The 17856-nt window shown below is 42.4% G+C and overlaps 1 protein-coding gene and 1 long non-coding RNA gene across 3 annotated transcripts in view; one reads left to right on the top strand and one right to left on the bottom strand.

Annotated features, from left to right (window-relative positions):
• LOC149311219 (uncharacterized) overlaps positions 1-17856 on the top strand; it is a 28424-nt gene that overhangs the window by 6324 nt on the left and 4244 nt on the right. The window contains exons 2-3 of one of the 2 annotated variants that reach the window (XR_016281760.1): positions 5531-5623; positions 6296-6382. This is a non-coding gene — a long non-coding RNA (uncharacterized LOC149311219). Of the gene's footprint in view, positions 1-5530; positions 5624-6295; positions 6383-17856 lie in introns of those variants that run through there. The other variant, XR_016281761.1, reaches the window with a different exon arrangement.
• SLC22A16 (solute carrier family 22 member 16) overlaps positions 6640-17856 on the bottom strand; it is a 33662-nt gene continuing 22445 nt past the window's right edge. The window contains exons 3-8 of the mRNA XM_089530579.1: positions 13151-13268; positions 12106-12652; positions 10464-10591; positions 9004-9113; positions 8781-8880; positions 6640-6873 (exon numbers count right to left, since the gene is read on the bottom strand). Coding sequence (XP_089386705.1) covers positions 6655-6873; positions 8781-8880; positions 9004-9113; positions 10464-10591; positions 12106-12652; positions 13151-13268 — 1222 coding nt within the window. The 3' untranslated portion in view covers positions 6640-6654. The remainder of the gene's footprint in view (positions 6874-8780; positions 8881-9003; positions 9114-10463; positions 10592-12105; positions 12653-13150; positions 13269-17856) is intronic.

Genomic DNA, 17856 nt, shown 5'->3' with positions numbered 1-17856 from the left:
AGCCTGTCATAGTTTTGCTAGTTTTGGACTAATTATATAAACAGAAACATTAAATAAGTGTAACCAATATATTAAAACACTCTAAAAATAAAATGTATACAGACTGAGTCCCTCTTATCTGAGGGGCTTGAGATGAGAAGTGTTTTGGATTTCAGATTTTTTTTCTTCAAATCTTGGAATATTTGCATGTATGCAATGAGATATCATGGAGATGGGATCCAAGTCGAAACACGAAATTCATTTATGTTTGGTATCTTTGTTTATGATTTGTATGCACATCGCTTGAAGGTCATTTTATACACCATATTTTTTGCAATCATTTTGTGCATGAAACAAAAGTTTGCATGCACTGAAAGTAAAGGTGCCACTGTCTCAGCCACCCATGTGACCATTTGGGATATTGGGGTATTTTGACTTCTGAATTCTGGATAAGGGAGACTCAACCTGTCTACAGAAGGGCACACTCCCCCCAACAAAGGGTATGTGTGTTGCATACATAGGGATTCTGGGGGCAGTCTGATGTCTGAGGAAGCGGATAGCATTCCTACTGCAAAAGAGAGCATTTGACAAGTACCTCAAAGCCTTGTGTCTTTCCAAAATCCTTCCTTCCCTGGGAAGCCTTGGCATCAGTCTGCTCCTTTCCACTCCTTGTTGTAATTTGAAGCACAGTTCTATATATGTCTAGTCAAAAGTAAGTCTTACTGAGGTCAGTGGGGCTTACTCTCAGGAAAGCATGGGACTGTATAATTAGTCTCTCACTAAGTTGTGATGGCTTGAACTGAACAGTCCGCATGCAGCTTGCTTGTTAATGACAGGAATGGCTGATGCAAAGGCAGTGTGGAAAATTAGTGTTATGAGGAGGAATCTGAAGAAAGGAAGTGTGGTATAATGGTTTGAGTGTTGGACTTTGACTCTGGGGATCAGGGTTCAATCCCCAGCTTGGCCATGAAACCTACTGGATGACCTTAGGCAAGTCATATGCGCTCAGCCTCAGGAGAAGGCAATGGCAAACCACCTCAGAACAAAGGTGGCCAAGAAAACCTGTGATAGGTTTGCCTTACAGCCACCATAAGTTGGAAGGGACTTGAAGGCACACAACAACAGGGAAATGGTCACACAGCGACAGTCTAGGAGGGAGTTTCAGGGTTTTACAGAAAAGGTTGCAGGAGACCTTTGGGTGGCTGAAGGTGATGGAGCTGGATAAGGACAGGCCCATTAGAAAGCAGGGATAAGGTCCTACAATGAGCAAGTGGAGCTTAATGTTTAGCTGTGGGGAAGGCAATTCAGATGGTGAAGGAGTACCTGATCTTGACTCAGATAGGGCAAGACAGAGTGTATCTTCCTTGTCTTTCCCATGGAAATACAGAACAGCTGCATTATCTCCTGAATTGCTTTCCTCCCCACACCTCAAGCAAGAGCAGTGGCCCATCCTGGGGCTTGACAGCTGCATGGGGGGGGGGGACATTTGGACCAAGTGCAAAGGGCTAGAGAAGGATATCTCTTTGTACTCCATCCAAAAAGAGACATACCCATGTGTAAGCCACCCTTGCTCTCAGGCATGTCAGTAAGAAGATGCTGCCCCTTTTCTCCAGACAGTCCACCTTAGGAACATTTAGGAGCATCCTAAACATTAGGAAGAACTTCCTGAAGATATGAATTGTTCAACAGTGGAATATGCTGCTTCTCCTCTTTAAAGCAGAGTGGATGGCCATCTGTTGGGTGTGCTTTGATTGTGAGCACTCTTGTTATAATTCCATCTTGTGATGCCAGGGACACCATTCTGCAAATCCTAACACTTGCCCCCAAATAAAAATGAGATAAGGAGATAAGGTGCATTACTTGGTTTCTCTAATAGTTTTCCTTCAATAACTCTGCTTGAATGGGGGAGTTCATTTTTACATTTCTCTGCACCCATATCTGCATGTATTTAAAGGCCTAACTATCCTGGTCCTTCTGGCAATGAGAGAGGTCTTTGGGAGGCCACATTCTCTCACTACTATATTTACCTAGGTATCTGCTTCCCCTCTCCAAGACTTATCAAAGTATCTCCACAGGGAGCAAAGTGAAGGCCCACTCTAGAGCACCAAACAAGCTTTGCCTGCTTTCCTCCTTTGGAAACCAGATGCTCTTTCACACTATACAAATAGTACAGTGCTTCTATAATCATGCTATAACTCCCTATGGAATCCAGCAGCGTGGGATTGTAGTCTGGTCAGAGGCACTAGGCTCTCTGGCTGAGAATTCAGGTTCTCCTCCCAGAACTACAAATCCCAAGATTACATAGGATGGAGCCATAGCAGTAAAAGCGGAGTCATAGTGCCATAGCTGTGTAGTATGAAAGGGACCCAGATTCAGTCTTCCTGGTTTTCTTCAAACTGGATTTAGCTGCTTGAGATGGAGTGGTTGCCATGGCAAATGTGTAGTAAAATAATAACAGGCCTTTCTTACTTTCAAGTAATCCAGCCCTTCTGACTAGTTAGTAGGCTTATGGAGCAGGTGAAGGTAGAAAAAGCAATTTGGGTTAGAAATAACAGTGGAGGTTTGAAATAGTAGTGTGGGATAAAGAAAGCATGGTCAGGAGTAGCAGCAACAGGTGACAGTAAAAGAGGTAAGAGTGGGAGGAGGGCAAGATTAGAGAAGCACCAGGAAAGTGGAGGGGAGTAGGAAGGTGCCTCTTTAGGATAACTGAGCAAACTCTTTGCCTCTGTTTATGAGGCTGCATGAGAAAAAGAAATGAAGGCTGGTATCTTGTTCAGCAGTTATGATTGTAAATTGGCCTTACACTCTTGTAACTGCTGAGGATTTACATTCACAATCATGAAGGACTGAACATGCCCCCCAAAACATATCTTTGCAGCCTGACAGAACTCTAACCAAAGTGTTTCCAAGGTGCTGCAGAACAAGAGAGGGAGTGATCAGGAAGACCCAGCAACATCAGGGACTGCCTGAAGGAAGAGTCCCCTCCCTCCTTAACTGTCATCTGGGCCTCAGAGGGAGAGATCAGGCAGACCCAGCAACATCAGGGACTGCCTGAAGGAAGAGGCCCCTCCCTCCTCAACTGTCATCTTGGCCTCAGAGGGAGCGATCAGGCAGACCCAGCAACATCAGGGACTGCCTGAAGGAAGAGGCCCCTCCCTCTTTCAACTGTCATCTCGGCCTCAGAGGGAGCGATCAGGCAGACCCAGCAACAGCGGGGACTGCCTGAAGGAAGAGGCCCCTCCCTCCTTAACTGTCATCTGGGCCTCAGAGGGAGCGATCAGGCAGACCCAGCAACATCAAGGACTGCCTGAAGGAAGAGGCCCCTCCCTCCTTAACTGTCATCTCGGCCTCAGAGGGAGCGATCAGGCAGACCCAGCAACATCGGGGACTGCCTGAAGGAAGAGGCCCCTCCCTCCTTAACTGTCATCTCGGCCTCAGAGGGAGCGATCAGGCAGACCCAGCAACATCAGGGACTGCCTGAAGGAAGAGGCCCCTCCCTCTTTCAACTGTCATCTTGGCCTCAGAGGGAGCGATCAGGCAGACCCAGCAACATCAGGGACTGCCTGAAGGAAGAGGCCCCTCCCTCCTCAACTGTCATCTCGGCCTCAGAGGGAGCAATCAGGCAGACCCAGCAACATCAGGGACTGCCTGAAGGACGAGACTTCTCCCTCCTTTAACTGTCACCTTGTATTTTGTATTGTATTACAATTTTTACTGTACACCACTATGATCATTGCGGAATAGCGGTCTATAAATAAAACATATTATTATTATTATTATTATTATTATTATTATTATTATGCTGGGGAATGACATCTGCAGCATCCTCCCAGTCATGGGACATAAGTGGTTCTCACTACACCATGCAACCAGAAGAGTGCTGCAGATGTCATTCCACAGCACCCCAATCTGCAGTGCCCAGAGACACATTGCTTTTTCTACCTTCACCTGCTCCATAAGTCTGCTAACTAGTCAGAAGGCCTGGCAAGGATCCTGTCAATTTGTAAAGGCAGGTTTTGGGCCAGTGATATTGTGAGATGTAACTACAACAATGGACCTCCATCATCATAGTTACTTTGGACAAAATGCCTGCCTTGTGTGTATATAAGAGAAAATGCCTCTGTGTGCAAGACAGAGGAAGAATTTAAGTCCAGTCCTTCTTAACCTACCTGTTGTGGGGGATCAACAGGATGCCCCCCCATTGTGTAAGGCACGGGTACCATATTTGTGCCCGTTGACTACAGTACAACTACTTTTCTTAATTTCCTGAAAAGTCTCCAGGGATTAACACCTGAAAACTCATGGACTAGCACTGATCCAGGGACCACCACTTTTGAGTGGCTATCCATACCCCTATATCCTAGTGATTTTATACTGGTTTTGAGGGATTTTAGACATCACTAGAGGTCAGCCAATACCTGACACTCATGCTACCTTGGCATCTTAGGTTGGGTTATGGTAGTGTGGTATTCTCAATAAGATTGAAAAAAATGTTGGAGCTGCAGAAGTTCAGGAACACAAAAGCAAGACAGTAGCAAAAAATATTATGGTACAGGTGTCATGGCCAGCCAAGATGAGCTCTCGGAGGATGAGGAGGAGGATGAGCCTCCTCCAGAGCAAGGGCTGATTGAGGCTACGCCAGGTGTTAGTTCTGCTCTGCCAGGTCCCAGCTGTGCTTCCCCAGCCCCAGAGCAGGAGGTCCAACCAGGTCCTAGTGCTGAGGAAAGGCCTTCTATGGTGCCACAGCCTAGTGGTGACTCTGGAGATGAGGCGTGCCTGCAGGTGCCTTCTTATCAAGAGAGAAGGGCCGAGAGTGCTTGCAGGCGCAGATCCAGGAGGATTGCAGAAAGACAATTAGCAAACCAGCCTCAGGTGGCTCGAGGGAGAGTTTCCCTGATTTAAGTGGCAGAGAGGTTTGAGTTTGTTGCTAGAGTTTATTGCATGAGCCCTTGGTGTGATTGCTGTCGCTCTAGCTCCTGACATCTTGTTACCTTGCTACTTTGTTATCTTGACCTCGGACCGGACCTTTGTTATCTCTTGGCTATTGTGACCTCGGACTGTTTTGACCATGCTGCTTTCTGGCTTCCTGACTTCGGCTCGTCTTTCGGCACGCTTGACTTTCTGCAGCCCCGACATCGGCTTGTTTCCTCGGCTTGCTCTTTGACTGCTTCTCCACAAGGTTTGTTTTGCCTACACGTGTTGGCTGCAGGCTTGGTTATCAACATAAGTCAGAGATTGCTGGCAGCAATCCCGGACAACAGGGAACAGTGGGGATGATGCAAGAAAGCAACCTGGAACAGTACATTGATTGGGAAAGGCCAGGAAAATACCTTTGCTCTTTTCACTTACTCAGTTTTTCCCCTACTAGACAAAATTTGGTATAGAACAGCAGGGACATTCAGCATCACTTGTTCTTTTTTCAAGATATGTAAGAATATGTGTGTCATGGGAACCTATTCAACCCCTCCTTCATTGGAATTAGATAATTCCTTCATAAAATACTTCATCAGCCCATCCTGAATCATGCTGACGTTCAGCCTTTCCCTTCCAGGTAGACTGAGTAAAGCATACAGACCAGAGTAGCTGTCAAGTGGAGGAGGCAAGTTGGTTATGGAGGCAATCCAAAGAATGCCTGCTTATATGTGTGAGTAATAATCATTTTTGCCACTGGCCTTAGTCATTACCTCTGCCTTCTGTCACCATTGGCTTCTCTGCCCTTCCAGCCTAAATGAGCACCAGCCACCACTAGAGGACAAATATATAGGGTTGTGTTCTGAAACTCAATTTTCCTAGCATTGTTTGGGGGGGGGTATCTTCATCCATAATATATTTCATGTATAACTTGAGAAAAATCCTTTGTTATCTCCACCCCAAAAGTGTTGTTGCAGCAAATTTATTCTGTATATAAAACACTCTTGGGGTTTTTTTCCTTATTGATTTTTCTGGTCTTTAAGCGTAATGGTATTAAGATTTTATTCCTAAACCACACTTAACAGAACACAGTTTCTGTGAGTTGGAAAGAAGAGTACTTTATATCATTCACAGTCAGTAATGAGTCATGTCTGTCTGCACATTACGTGTTCTCATGCCCTTTTCTCCTAAACATATAAAGCCATATGTTCCAATTTGTATTAAAAGTCAAATATTTTAATTGAAATATTTATTAATTTATTCATCTTATTTTATTCAGAAAATAAATTACTTAGGCAGTGTATAGAGAATGGAACAGAAAAGGTTTTCTGGAGTGTGATATTTAAAATAATCCGTTTTCCATTTACTAAGAAACGCCTGCAATAATGAGTGTTTCATCCTGCAGTGTCTACATCCCTAGGAACATGCCTGGATTCATCGTTTCCTAGGCTTGCTTGTTTGCAATACAAGAGTTGAGGTGGAGTTAAAACATGACAGATGTGACAGAGAACACCGGAAGGAATCAAAAGAGGAATTCTGAAGATTTTCTTAATGAATCATTGGCAGGAATACTTCATAAAATTAACATTGCTTAATGTAACTATTGCCAAGATTCTGTGCTCATAAAAAATTGTCAGCAAGTTTGCAGTTCTCATGCCTCTCTTGCTGAGAGTGTATATGAACTGCAAGGGTAAATATACTATAACCAGATGGCTGCATATTGCAAATAAAAGAGCTCAAAACAAAACAACAAAAAGGACCATCTTATGCATCAAGGACATGTCTCTCTTGACTCAACATTTCAATTTTGTCCATTGCTGCATCACCTTGTACTGGAACAAATTTTTCTGAACTATTCTTTTTGTTGACACGCCTATCTAGTTCTGCAGCTTCTTCCCATGTATTTGTCAATGGTTTTCCAAGAGTTTCTGGCAGCATCAATGTTAAAAGTCCACTCACGAAAGCTATAACGCCAACAATCAACTAGAAGAAAATAAATTTAATGAAAACAGAAGATGTTAACTGCAATAAAAAGTGAAGCAAGGTGCTATAATTACTACAATGATATAAATGAATTAAGTTATAAAGACTGAGCAGAAACAGGAGTGGACTTTCTTACAAGTTATTTCACTTGTACAAGTAGTGTCCCTCCCAGGATATTTTACATACGTCTCAGAGAGAAGATGTAACATTTATTGAAAGAACAGAGCTTGAAAGTAATGAGTTACAAATAAATTAGTTATCAAGCAAGGTTTTTCAAACAAAGGTGTTTGAAGTTACATATCAAAGATACTGAGTGGCAATTTTGTTAACTGAAGATGGTTGGTATAATTACTGTTTTCTTGTTAGTTTCTGTTTCTTTTAACAGCATTTTTAGAAATATTATTCAGCCCTTATGCCATTATCCTATCATTCCTAATCTTTAAAAACTTATGAAAAAGTAACTAATAATACAACAAACTACCCACCTTCTCCACTAGTAATGGATTACTTTTTGGAGGCTTGTAATAATTAATACAACAAATTTATTTTAAGAAGTAACTTCCAAAGGACAGAAAAAAAACATGCTTTAGGGGAGAGAATATGCACAACCCCAAAATACTGTTGGAAACCGTGGGCACAACCAGGCCAAGGTATCTTAAGGAATACATATCTCCACATTAATTTGCCTCTGCCCAGAATCATCCAGACACCGTACTTTTAGAAGTCAGACAAATGATGACAAGCAAAAGGGCCTTCACAGTGGTAGCACACCATTTGTTGAATTCTCTCATCAGACAGGTTAACTGACAACTATTCTTGTTGTGTGCCTTCAAGTAATTTCCAACTTATGGCAACCCAGAGGTGAACTATCATAGTGTTTTCTCAGCAAGATTTGTTCCGAGAGGGTTTGCTTTTGCCTTCCCCTGAGGCTGAGAAAGTGTGACTTGTCTAAGGTAACCCAGAGGGTTTCCATGGCTGAGTGGGGATTAGAACCCTGATCTCGCAGTGTCCTAGTCCAATGCTCAAACCACTATACCATGCTGACTCTTACCTGACATCTGCTTTGTCATTTTTCCCATATTAGGAGGCCTTTTGTTATCCCATACCTTAAACTATTTAACAGGGATATTTTTAATGCTACCAGTTTTTAGATTCTCTTTTACACTTTTCCATGTAGTCCCTATCTTGTTATATATTTTAACTTTATTTTTACTGTACAACATGGGGGGAGATGATGGCTTACCCAAACATTGACCCCAAAATCCCAGGTCAACTTATTTATGGGTAACTATGGAAACGTGATAGCAGCTCTTTCAGATTTCCCCATGTGGTGCGGAGAGGAGTTTAGCAAGAAATAGCCAAGCAGAAAGAGTCCTGGGTGACTGACTGATATGCTGTTTGTTTAAGGGTCCCCTTCCTGTCCATGCCTCTGGCTGAAACAATGAAGCAAAAAGCCTCATTGAAAGTCTCTCTTGCCATATGCACTCATACACACACTGAAGGAGCCTCCAAGTTTTATCCATGGGTCATGGCAAAATCCATAATTTTGGCCTCAAAATCTGACCTCAACTTATACATGAGGTCAATTTATAGTTGAGTACAGTACTTTAAGCCTCTGAGATGGCAGAAGTCATTGCTACATACTTCAAAGAACCAGAGATAACTGATTGTCTTTTAAATTAGAATCAAGAAAATTAATACTCCAGACACTTGTTCAAGTCAGTGCATTGCACAATGCCCTAAATAAATAGTGGAACCTGCATTGATTAAGTTAAAGCATGTTTACAAATTTAAACACACAGAGGAAGAGATTTCCAAGCACAGGGCTCAGGCCAGCTATAGACCAGTTCAGTAACTGATGGTTCCTATACCTACATTGCTGGTGTATTATTAGAATAGTCGTTTACCTGTGGCATGAAGATCCAAACGCTTGACAAATAGACACAAAATGGTGCTACCACACTTCCTACTCGGCATATCATGCTCCCACTTCCAACAGCTAGAGACCTGAACAAGAGAGAGAGAGAGACCATCCACTTTAAAGGGATACTGCTGTAACAGAAAATGTTTTCACATAGCAGACCTATGGAACCCAGTTCTAATTATAAGGAAAAATATATTTTCACTTACCGTGCTACTGTTGGATACAGCTCAGCTGTATACAGGTACGTAAGGCCAAATGCAACACCTATTGCAAACTTTCCAGCCATATTTGCTACAATAATTAGAATACTGAAATCCTGTTAAAAAGAAACAATTAAGAAAGCATGAGGAGAATCATCTTACCTATGGTCGTTTTCTATTTTTATGTCATCATTTTGATCTTAACTAAACATTTAAACATAAACTATTACATATTTTAATCATTTTGAGGTAGGTAAGGGCCTTGTTTCCTTTAGTTCAGTGGCACTGAACGTTTGCCCTTGCAACCCTGCCCCTTTATATCTACATGTGGATGTTGTGCTAACCCCACTTGATACAGTATATAAATAAAGATATTTTCTCTATTTAATGTGCCTACTTTCATTCGCACATATATATTTGTATTTTAACATTTTATAGGGAAATAACATTATTCTTTAAAGCTGTTTTATTTAGGTATATTCAATATTTAACTCAATGCTCATATAAATTTTACACATAAAAAGTTTGGAAAAGGGAGTTAGAGGGATCACGGCCTCCAAGTCTTGCACCTCCTGCTTGAACAACTCTCGCACACACACCCCAGGGGTCCTTGCTCCACTGTTTGAGAACCATTGGTTTAGTAAATAACCCAGCTTTCAAGGGTGTGTAAAGCACAGTAAAGGGGCTACATGTGCTCCCCCAGATATTTTATGGCCCCTAACCCCCACTCCATTGGGAGACATTTGCCTCCAAATGTCCCACTGTGTCTCTCCTAAACTTTGGGAAGGGGAATATGGGTCATTGTGCTTCGTTTTGTGTTGTTGGGGGGATCTTTTTTTAAAAGCTTGACTGAACCTTTTTCTGAAAAGGAAGTGAGCATTTCAGCCATTTCCTGGAGTGACTTTAGCCACTACAGCAACCTTTCTTGGAGTGCCCAGTCAGCATAGTGCTGAATGAGCATGTCTTCAATTGTCAGAGAGGCCGCAGACAAACTCTGACACACCTCTAAACAGTGTGGGACCCTTATTTTATAGAAAAAATGAATAAAATACAACACAAACCTACCCAGCCTGCACAACTGAGTAATGTGATGGGAATGCAGTGGCCAATGCAAGCAGTTACTTGTTTTTAAAAGAAAGGGGGAGTTACTTTTAATTCATTATTTTTCATTGTACCTTAATGAGCAATGCAACAAATTCTTTTAAAATTATTATGGGTAAAATACAGAAATACTGGAAACAGTTCATTTCCACTACATTTGTAAATGCATTCTGGGCAGCTGGAGGCCAGCTACACTACGGCACTCATTCAAGTTGAATATGCATTGGTAAATCTGCAGAACTGGGTTGCAAAAAAACATACAGCATCACACATGCCATGACTAGATTCTCTTGCTTTTAAGAAATACCCTGTTGCTTTTGGAGGCCTATTCTGTGCTTGGATGGATGCAGATACAAGTCACTTACTTGAGGTATCAGCATTACTACAGCACAGATCACGGCACTTGATATAAGGAATGGAATCAACGTGTTCCTTCGTCCCAGTTTCTCCATTCCTATGCAAGCAATCACATATGCAGGAAGCTCCACCACACCTGTCATTAGAGAATTCACATTAAAATGTGTTCACTGGTGCTTCCACGCAATTTTGATTCCATCTCTGGATTCATAGCTTTATTGACAGGGAACAGGCAAAGCATGGTTTATTGTTATTTGCTATCAAGTTGACTTTGACTTATGACAACCCTATGAATGAGAGCCCTCCAACAGCTTCAGTCAAGAAATTCCCTGGTCCAAATCCCAGTTCAGTTATAAATTCAACATGTCAAATCTCTGTGCCTCAGTTCTACTCGCTCTCAGTACAGGTACAATGAGAGCAAATATAATGAATGTGAAAATACATATACCATTTAGGAAAAGTTATTTACATAAAAACAGCTATTATTAACCATCTTTTCCCATGTTTTCTCCCTCATCCAATGTATTATGGACAAGGTAAACTTTCATATGCTACTAACACCCTGTCATATTCTTTAGTGTGGGATGCAAGATATCTTTGGATTGCCAGTTAATTGGAGCATTTGTGACTACCACCAGAATTCTAAATACATCCTAACAATAAACACAACTTATTATTATCATCATCATTATTATTAGGCTGAATCCTCAAGGGATTAACCCACAACTCCAATAGATTTGACACATCCCTCCTAAAAACCCTAAATAATATTTTCTATTATAGAAGCACACACTGCCACAACCATTATCTGTTGAACACATATTAACTCCAATGTAATCCTAGTTCATTTTCTTGAGCAAAGCCTTAAGCTGATAATACCAGTCCATGAGAAAAGCATGCTGGCTGAGGGTTTCTGGAAACTGTAGTCCAAAAATGTAACATTCCCAAACTCTGCATATTCTTTTGCAAGATATGTGAGGGGAGGGCACCCACCTCTACCTACCACTTGTTTCTTGTACAACTCTCTCACCAAGCAACACAAACAACAGCAGTACATGACCAATGATTCCTTCTGGTTCTATTTGGATGCTTTCCTAGGTGCTGCAGGTACATCTCCACCCCACAAATCATGAAAACACCTCTCAAATGGTGGTTCTGTCCTGAACAGATTATGATGCTGTACTACTTGTTCATGAGAAATACCACCTACAGACTTCTCATATAACCTCACAAGTAAAAGGGCCAGAGACGTAATGAAAAGTGAACATTTTGAACAGATGTCCAGAATGTATCTAAGCTGGCCAGGCCCTCACAGCACACACTGTCTATCCCCCATGTCCGTAGACATGGCTCTGCTTGAAACATAACCACATGCAGTTATCTAGCAGAGCACACATGCAAAACACTGACTGTCAAATGGATACTACACTGCAAAAGTGCATGATGGTATAAATGAGTTTGAAAATCAACAGCAACCCATGGTCAAAGTAGAGATAAAAGCATATGCCTCATCCTACCGATCAGACTGAAGAATGAAAGGATTTGAAAATGACTTCTGATTGTGACAATTACAAGACATTAGAAAATACTGTAAAAGCTAAAGCTGTATTTTCGTTGCAAATATAGTAAGTTACATCAAACAATATTTACCTATGAGGAACAGATTTAAATATTCACTGCCTCCAAGGTTCACGGAACTGAGGGAGAATACATAATATCCTAAACTCCCAGTGAACCAAACCAGCCAGATTGTGATTGTCCTTTTCGCAATGTGCCAGTTACGGAACAGATCTAAGATGTTGTGCTTCTTCACGGGAGAATTGTCATTATCACCCGTTCTGCTACTGACAAGACCATCTTGGACTGAACACAGTTCAGAAATTTTACAAGGAGTGCTTACTTTGTTCCATCTTGCCATTGTGTTAATTACTTTTTGTGCTTCTTCAAATCTTCCCTCTGTGAGCAGCCAGAAGGGTGTCTCAGGGAGCATCCAGCAGCACAAGACAAAGGGGAGCGTTGTAATGGAAAGGCCGATCTGGTAGACCCACCATGTCGGTGACAAGTAGCCTACCAGGGCCACAACCATAATTCCCACTGCAAAAAATGCATGGACTTGCATGGATGCCCACGTGCGAGCCTTTATGCCAATATACTCAGTCACATAAACAAACACTACAACCAGATAGCCACTTGAAACCTGAGCGTGGAAAAGAAACAAAAACAAGAAAAGAGAAAATGGTTTCAATCTAGTCTCCTGCAATTAGACAAATTAGGAAAAAATGGTTAAAGGCTTGCAGAAGTTCAATATCTCAAAAGTCCTCAATCTGCAACAAAGAGGAAAGTGGTGCTCCAAGAACAAATGAATCAGGAATATTGGATACAAACAAAGGGTACAATCCAGCCAAAGAGAACTGTAGTGCTGGATTGTATTTGTATACATTTAAGGTCAGTTTATATTTTAAAATGGTAGGCAATATTCCCTGGTTTCCAAAGGAAGCTTTTGGTTTGTGGCCTTAATAAGCAGTACCTATTTTAGAGTCAGTGAATTTCCAGTAAAATCAATTTAGTTTAAATCTAAGAAATTTGGCGTAACTAGAAAGTGCAGTTAGAAAGCACTATAGAAAGGCTAATAAAGATTTTTTTTAAAATAGTGAAGACAATTTGTTTCAAAAGCAGGATAAACCCGAGCACTTACCATTGCAAGGAGGAAACGGACAATCACAAAGCTAATATAGTCAAATGTGAATGCCACAGCAATGCCAAATATAAACTGGCCAGTGCTTGTGAACCACATGATGTTCCGTCTCCCCATTCTATGGAATATAGAGAAGAAAGACATGCATAATAATAAAAATCATACATACTAAACTAGGAGAAGTTTCTTATTATTCCACTTCTATTATAGGCTGGACATCATCATGGTAAAATTGTTTTTCATTCTGGCTGTTCTGAATAAATAGACTGCATTTCGTCCAAACCCTTCTCTAAGATTTTTTCAGCCAAGTTGTTGTTCTTCCTACTCATCTTCTCCATTTGTTTTGCCTTGCATTATCTCTACAATGGGCCCTTGGTATCTGCTGTGGTTTGGTTCCAAGACACCCCCATCCCATGGATAGCAAAATTCTATTTGCGCCCTGAAAAAACTGGATTGGGGCCGTGGCATGTGGTTACTGTGGACGTGATCTGGCTACGAAAGGGATGGCATCACACCACCCCTTTGGGGCGGTCTGTCAAGACCCTCTGTGACCAAGACAAGATTGGAGAATGTGTATAGCAGAGACAAGGTAAATCAATATTTGAGACAAGGAACTGCAAAGGAACCACATTCCTCAAGCATTTCCTTCTCTCAAATGCAATCTGATTTTAATTTGATATATGATTTTTCCTAGTCTATTGCCTGCCCTGCAATGAACCTGCAGTTCATAAGACCATTTTTGTCACAGAGGAAAGTGACTTTAACACTAGTTAATGACAGAAAATCTGTCATCATACTGGCATGGGTATTGTGACTCAGACTTATAAACAAACCCACAGACACTACTAGCTTCCAAAAATTAAAAATGACTAGCTTGATGAACAGGCATGCAGAATTTTTATTTCTTCTTCTAGTGCAGAGTATGATGCTTTCTTCCTCTCCCAGTCTGCTGGGTTTCTATGCTGGATAGAATGAAGCATTCAGTCTCTCTTTCTCCAATATGTTCATTCTACCAGACAGAAGGCCTTGTGAACTGTAACTGCCAGGTAAGAATTTCAATGTATTGATCCACGCCTCCCTTGACTATCATGATGTATATGGCCAGTGCTGCTTAGCAGATAGATGTAAGGTCAAGAATGAGAGACACCAGGGTTCAAATCCTTGCTCAGTCATGGAATGCACCAAAATTTACCAGCAAAAAATGTTGCTGAATTTCAGCAAGAAATTAATTACACCCATTAAAACAAGGAGGAAAGTTTTGTTTTAATTAGTTTTATAACTGGTTTGCCCCTGAATTTCAGAAGCAAACTATGAAAGCCTTTATCAAGAAAGAATTGTCTGTTTGCTTTCATGGTTTTTAGGAATTTGCCACCAAATACCAGCACCATGATTTGTCTCTGTGTTTCAGCAACCTGGCTTGGTGAAGAACATAGGGGCACAGAAATAGCCTTGAGGGCCACATGTGATTTACTGACACTGGGTTACTTGTTCTGATCTATGCCACCTGAAACACATAATGTAGTGGTTTCCACATTTGGGACACCAGATGTTGATGGACTTCAGTTCCTTGAAGCTTCAAGTAGCATGGCCAATCGTGAAAGATTCTGGGAGATGAGGTCCAACAACATCAGGAGGCACATGTTTGAGAGCCATCCAATGTTACAAATTACAGTCCTACACACACCTGTAAATAAAGTCTCACTGACCTCAGTCATGCTAATTTCTGAGTAGGCATGTATAGGATTGGAGCATAAGACTACAGTCCTCTGTACAATGAAAAATTAGATGTGATACCTCAGAGCAGAGTCTTATTCAGCCCAATATCCTGTATCCAAGGTTGGCCAAACAGATGCCAACAGGATGCAAGAAGCAGGATATCACAGCAATAGGTCTATCATGCTACATAGTACAAGTCTTCTCCAGCAACAATGTGGTGCTCCTGCTTACCTGGGATCAGTGGGAACAGAAAGAGACCCATTTCCAAGTGAACATACAATGGATTATTCCATAAAACTGTGTAAATAAATAGTGCCCCAAGCAACCAAGGTTCAAAGTTTCTACATCCCATTGATTTTGGCAGGGGAGAGCATGTAATTTAAGGACTGTAAAATTTTAAAGAATGTTTGACTTGGGGAAGTGCTACATCAGGGATGGGAATCATAATATCCCTCCAGATGTTGATAAACTGCAACTCCCAGCATTCATTATCATTGACTATCCTGGCTAGGGTTTCTTGGTGCTGCAGTTCAACAACATCTAGAAAGCCACATGGTTCTGCACACTAGTTTTTACTCATCTTGAAACCAAGCAAAGGCATGTTTCATACTTCATATGAAAACCAAAGCAAGAATGCATTTTGGCAAATACATTCTCAGGGCCATGGAGGAGAAGGCCATAAAAGTGGTTTTCTCCAGGAAAAATAAATAAATCAACCACATATAAATCTACTAGATGACCAGAACATGCTGTACATAAAACAACACAGCAGTGGTCAGGACCAACAAGCCAAAAGTGTTAGAAAACAGAATGAATGCCTGGCAAAGATAGCAACAAGTAACAAGACACAGACCCCTTTCTATGTTGCCAGAAAGTAGTCTGGCGGGATACAGACGGGCAGGGGAAGACGTCTTGGAGGTGTATTCTGCTGAATACGGAGCCTCTAGACCGCCCACCCCGGGGGCGTGGCTCAGGAGATGGGGCTTCCACATGGGGGGCAGTGAAGACGCCTCACCTGGGGCCGTTTCAGACCCGGAGTTTCCAAACCGCCGCCTCGGAGGATGCTGCAAAGAGAGAGGCAGCTTCCTCACGGGCGGCCAAAAACGGGGCTTTTTTTTTTCTTTTGCCGGCTGGCGGATGCGCAGCTGCGCAGCTGCAGCGCTAAGCAGCGGCGGCAGAAAGCCTATGGGCACATTTAAAGTGCCCAAGCCCCTTTAAAACTTTTCCCCCCGCTCTGCCCAAGAACAATGGTGGTCTCCTGCCAGCTGGTGATCAGCTGGTGTTGGCATCCTTGTCCGCTTGCACTTTGCCAGTGTCACCAGCATCATAGATGCCTCCTCTCCTTTGGTCCCCGCGCTCCTGCTGAATCTGCAATGCACAGCTACAGCTGTCTCCGCTGCCACCGCTGTCCCCCTGCCATCCCCCATCACCTCCCTTGTATATATGTAAATATTTACAGTTTTAGCGTTTTTTATTGTTAGGTGAAAATGGCACAGGAATGTGTGTAGGGGTTCACTTTAAAGTCCAAACTTTCCAAGCAGCGCATGCGTACATGTTGCTCTAGGGTTAGGGTTAGGGTTAGGGTTACGAGTCTTAAAATGCGCTGCAGCTGTGCTGCAGCTTCCACACCTGCATGGCAGCTGACGCTGCAATTAAAGCCTGACTGCAAACTGCGCATGTTCCAGGACCCTGACTCATTATGCGACGCAGCAGACACGGAGCTTTTAAATGGGCAACTTAAATTAGCGGCGTAGCAATTCTGGCGTACTGGTGCAGCAGCTTACAGACGGAGCTGCGCAGCTGCGCATCAAACGGAAAAGAAGCGGAGAAAAGCAGCACCTTTTTAATGCCGCTTCTTCCCGCTTGGGGCGTGCGGGGGGCGTGTTCATGGCAGCATTCAGGTAAGGCCCGTCTGAAGGCTCTACCTTCATGACGTCATGAATACACCCCTTTTTGCCCGTCTGTATCCCGCCTCTGTTTCACAGAAAAAAGCTTGTGTATTTATTTTTTTTTACTAAACCCCAACAGAGCACTCTAGTCTTCATTGTTCATGGAAAGGAGGATATAGGTGTTGAAGTAGTGGCAGAAGGCCAATTGCAAAGCACAAAGAAAGGTCTCAGGTTGAGCCCCATGGCACCTCTTCTTTGACTAAGTCCACTCTTAGGTTCAGTACTCATTGCTTGCTGCCTGCTCTCAACTCTGTGGCTCCATCTGCAGACTGCCAGTTAGTCCATTAACTACTATGGACAGATAGTCTTGGGCTGCATCTCCACTGCAAAATGAATGAAGCATAACACTGCTTTAACTGCCATGGCTTAATGCTGTGGAATTCTGGGATTTGTAATTTTTTAAGACATTTACGCTTCTCTGTCAGAGAGCTCTGGTGCCATGACAAGCTATACCTCCCAGGATTCCATAGGATTCAGCCATGATAGTTAAACTGGTGTCAAATTGCATTAATTTTGCAGCATGGCAGCAGCTTTAATCTATGCCTTTTTCCAGGATTCAGAGTGAGTGCCAGGAGCTTAGCACACAGCAAAATAAAGTGACTTACTACTACTGATTTCAACCCAAATTCAGGCTGCCCCCTGGGCTGTACCCAGATGGTGGTTTTGGGGGAAAAGTTATGCAATAAAATCAGGAGGCAGACTGCATTTGGCTTTAAATCGGGAGTGGTAAGTCGCTTTATTTTACTGTGCACTAAGCTCCCCAGTCTTTTCAGCCTACTGATATTATGAATGTCAGAAGCCCAGTTCAGCATGGCCAATGATAAAGGGGTTGTAGTCCAAAATATCTGTCTTAAGAGATCCCCTCAGGTCTCAGTTCTGGGCGCCACAGTTCAAAAAGGACATTGAGAAACTGGAGCGTGTCCAAAGGAGGGCGACTAAAATGGTGAAGGGTCTGGAAACCAAGCCCTATGAGGAATGCCGTAGGGAGCTGGGTATGTTTAGCCTGGAGAAAAGAAAGTTAAGAGGTGATATGATAGCCCT

Source organism: Sceloporus occidentalis, unplaced genomic scaffold, assembly GCF_023333645.1.
Source record: "Sceloporus occidentalis isolate IW3139 unplaced genomic scaffold, rSceOcc1.0.p SCAF_6, whole genome shotgun sequence".
NCBI lineage: Eukaryota > Metazoa > Chordata > Lepidosauria > Squamata > Phrynosomatidae > Sceloporus > Sceloporus occidentalis.
The sequence above is the reverse complement of the archived record's forward strand: the minus strand, read 5'-3'. Positions and strand labels throughout refer to the sequence as shown.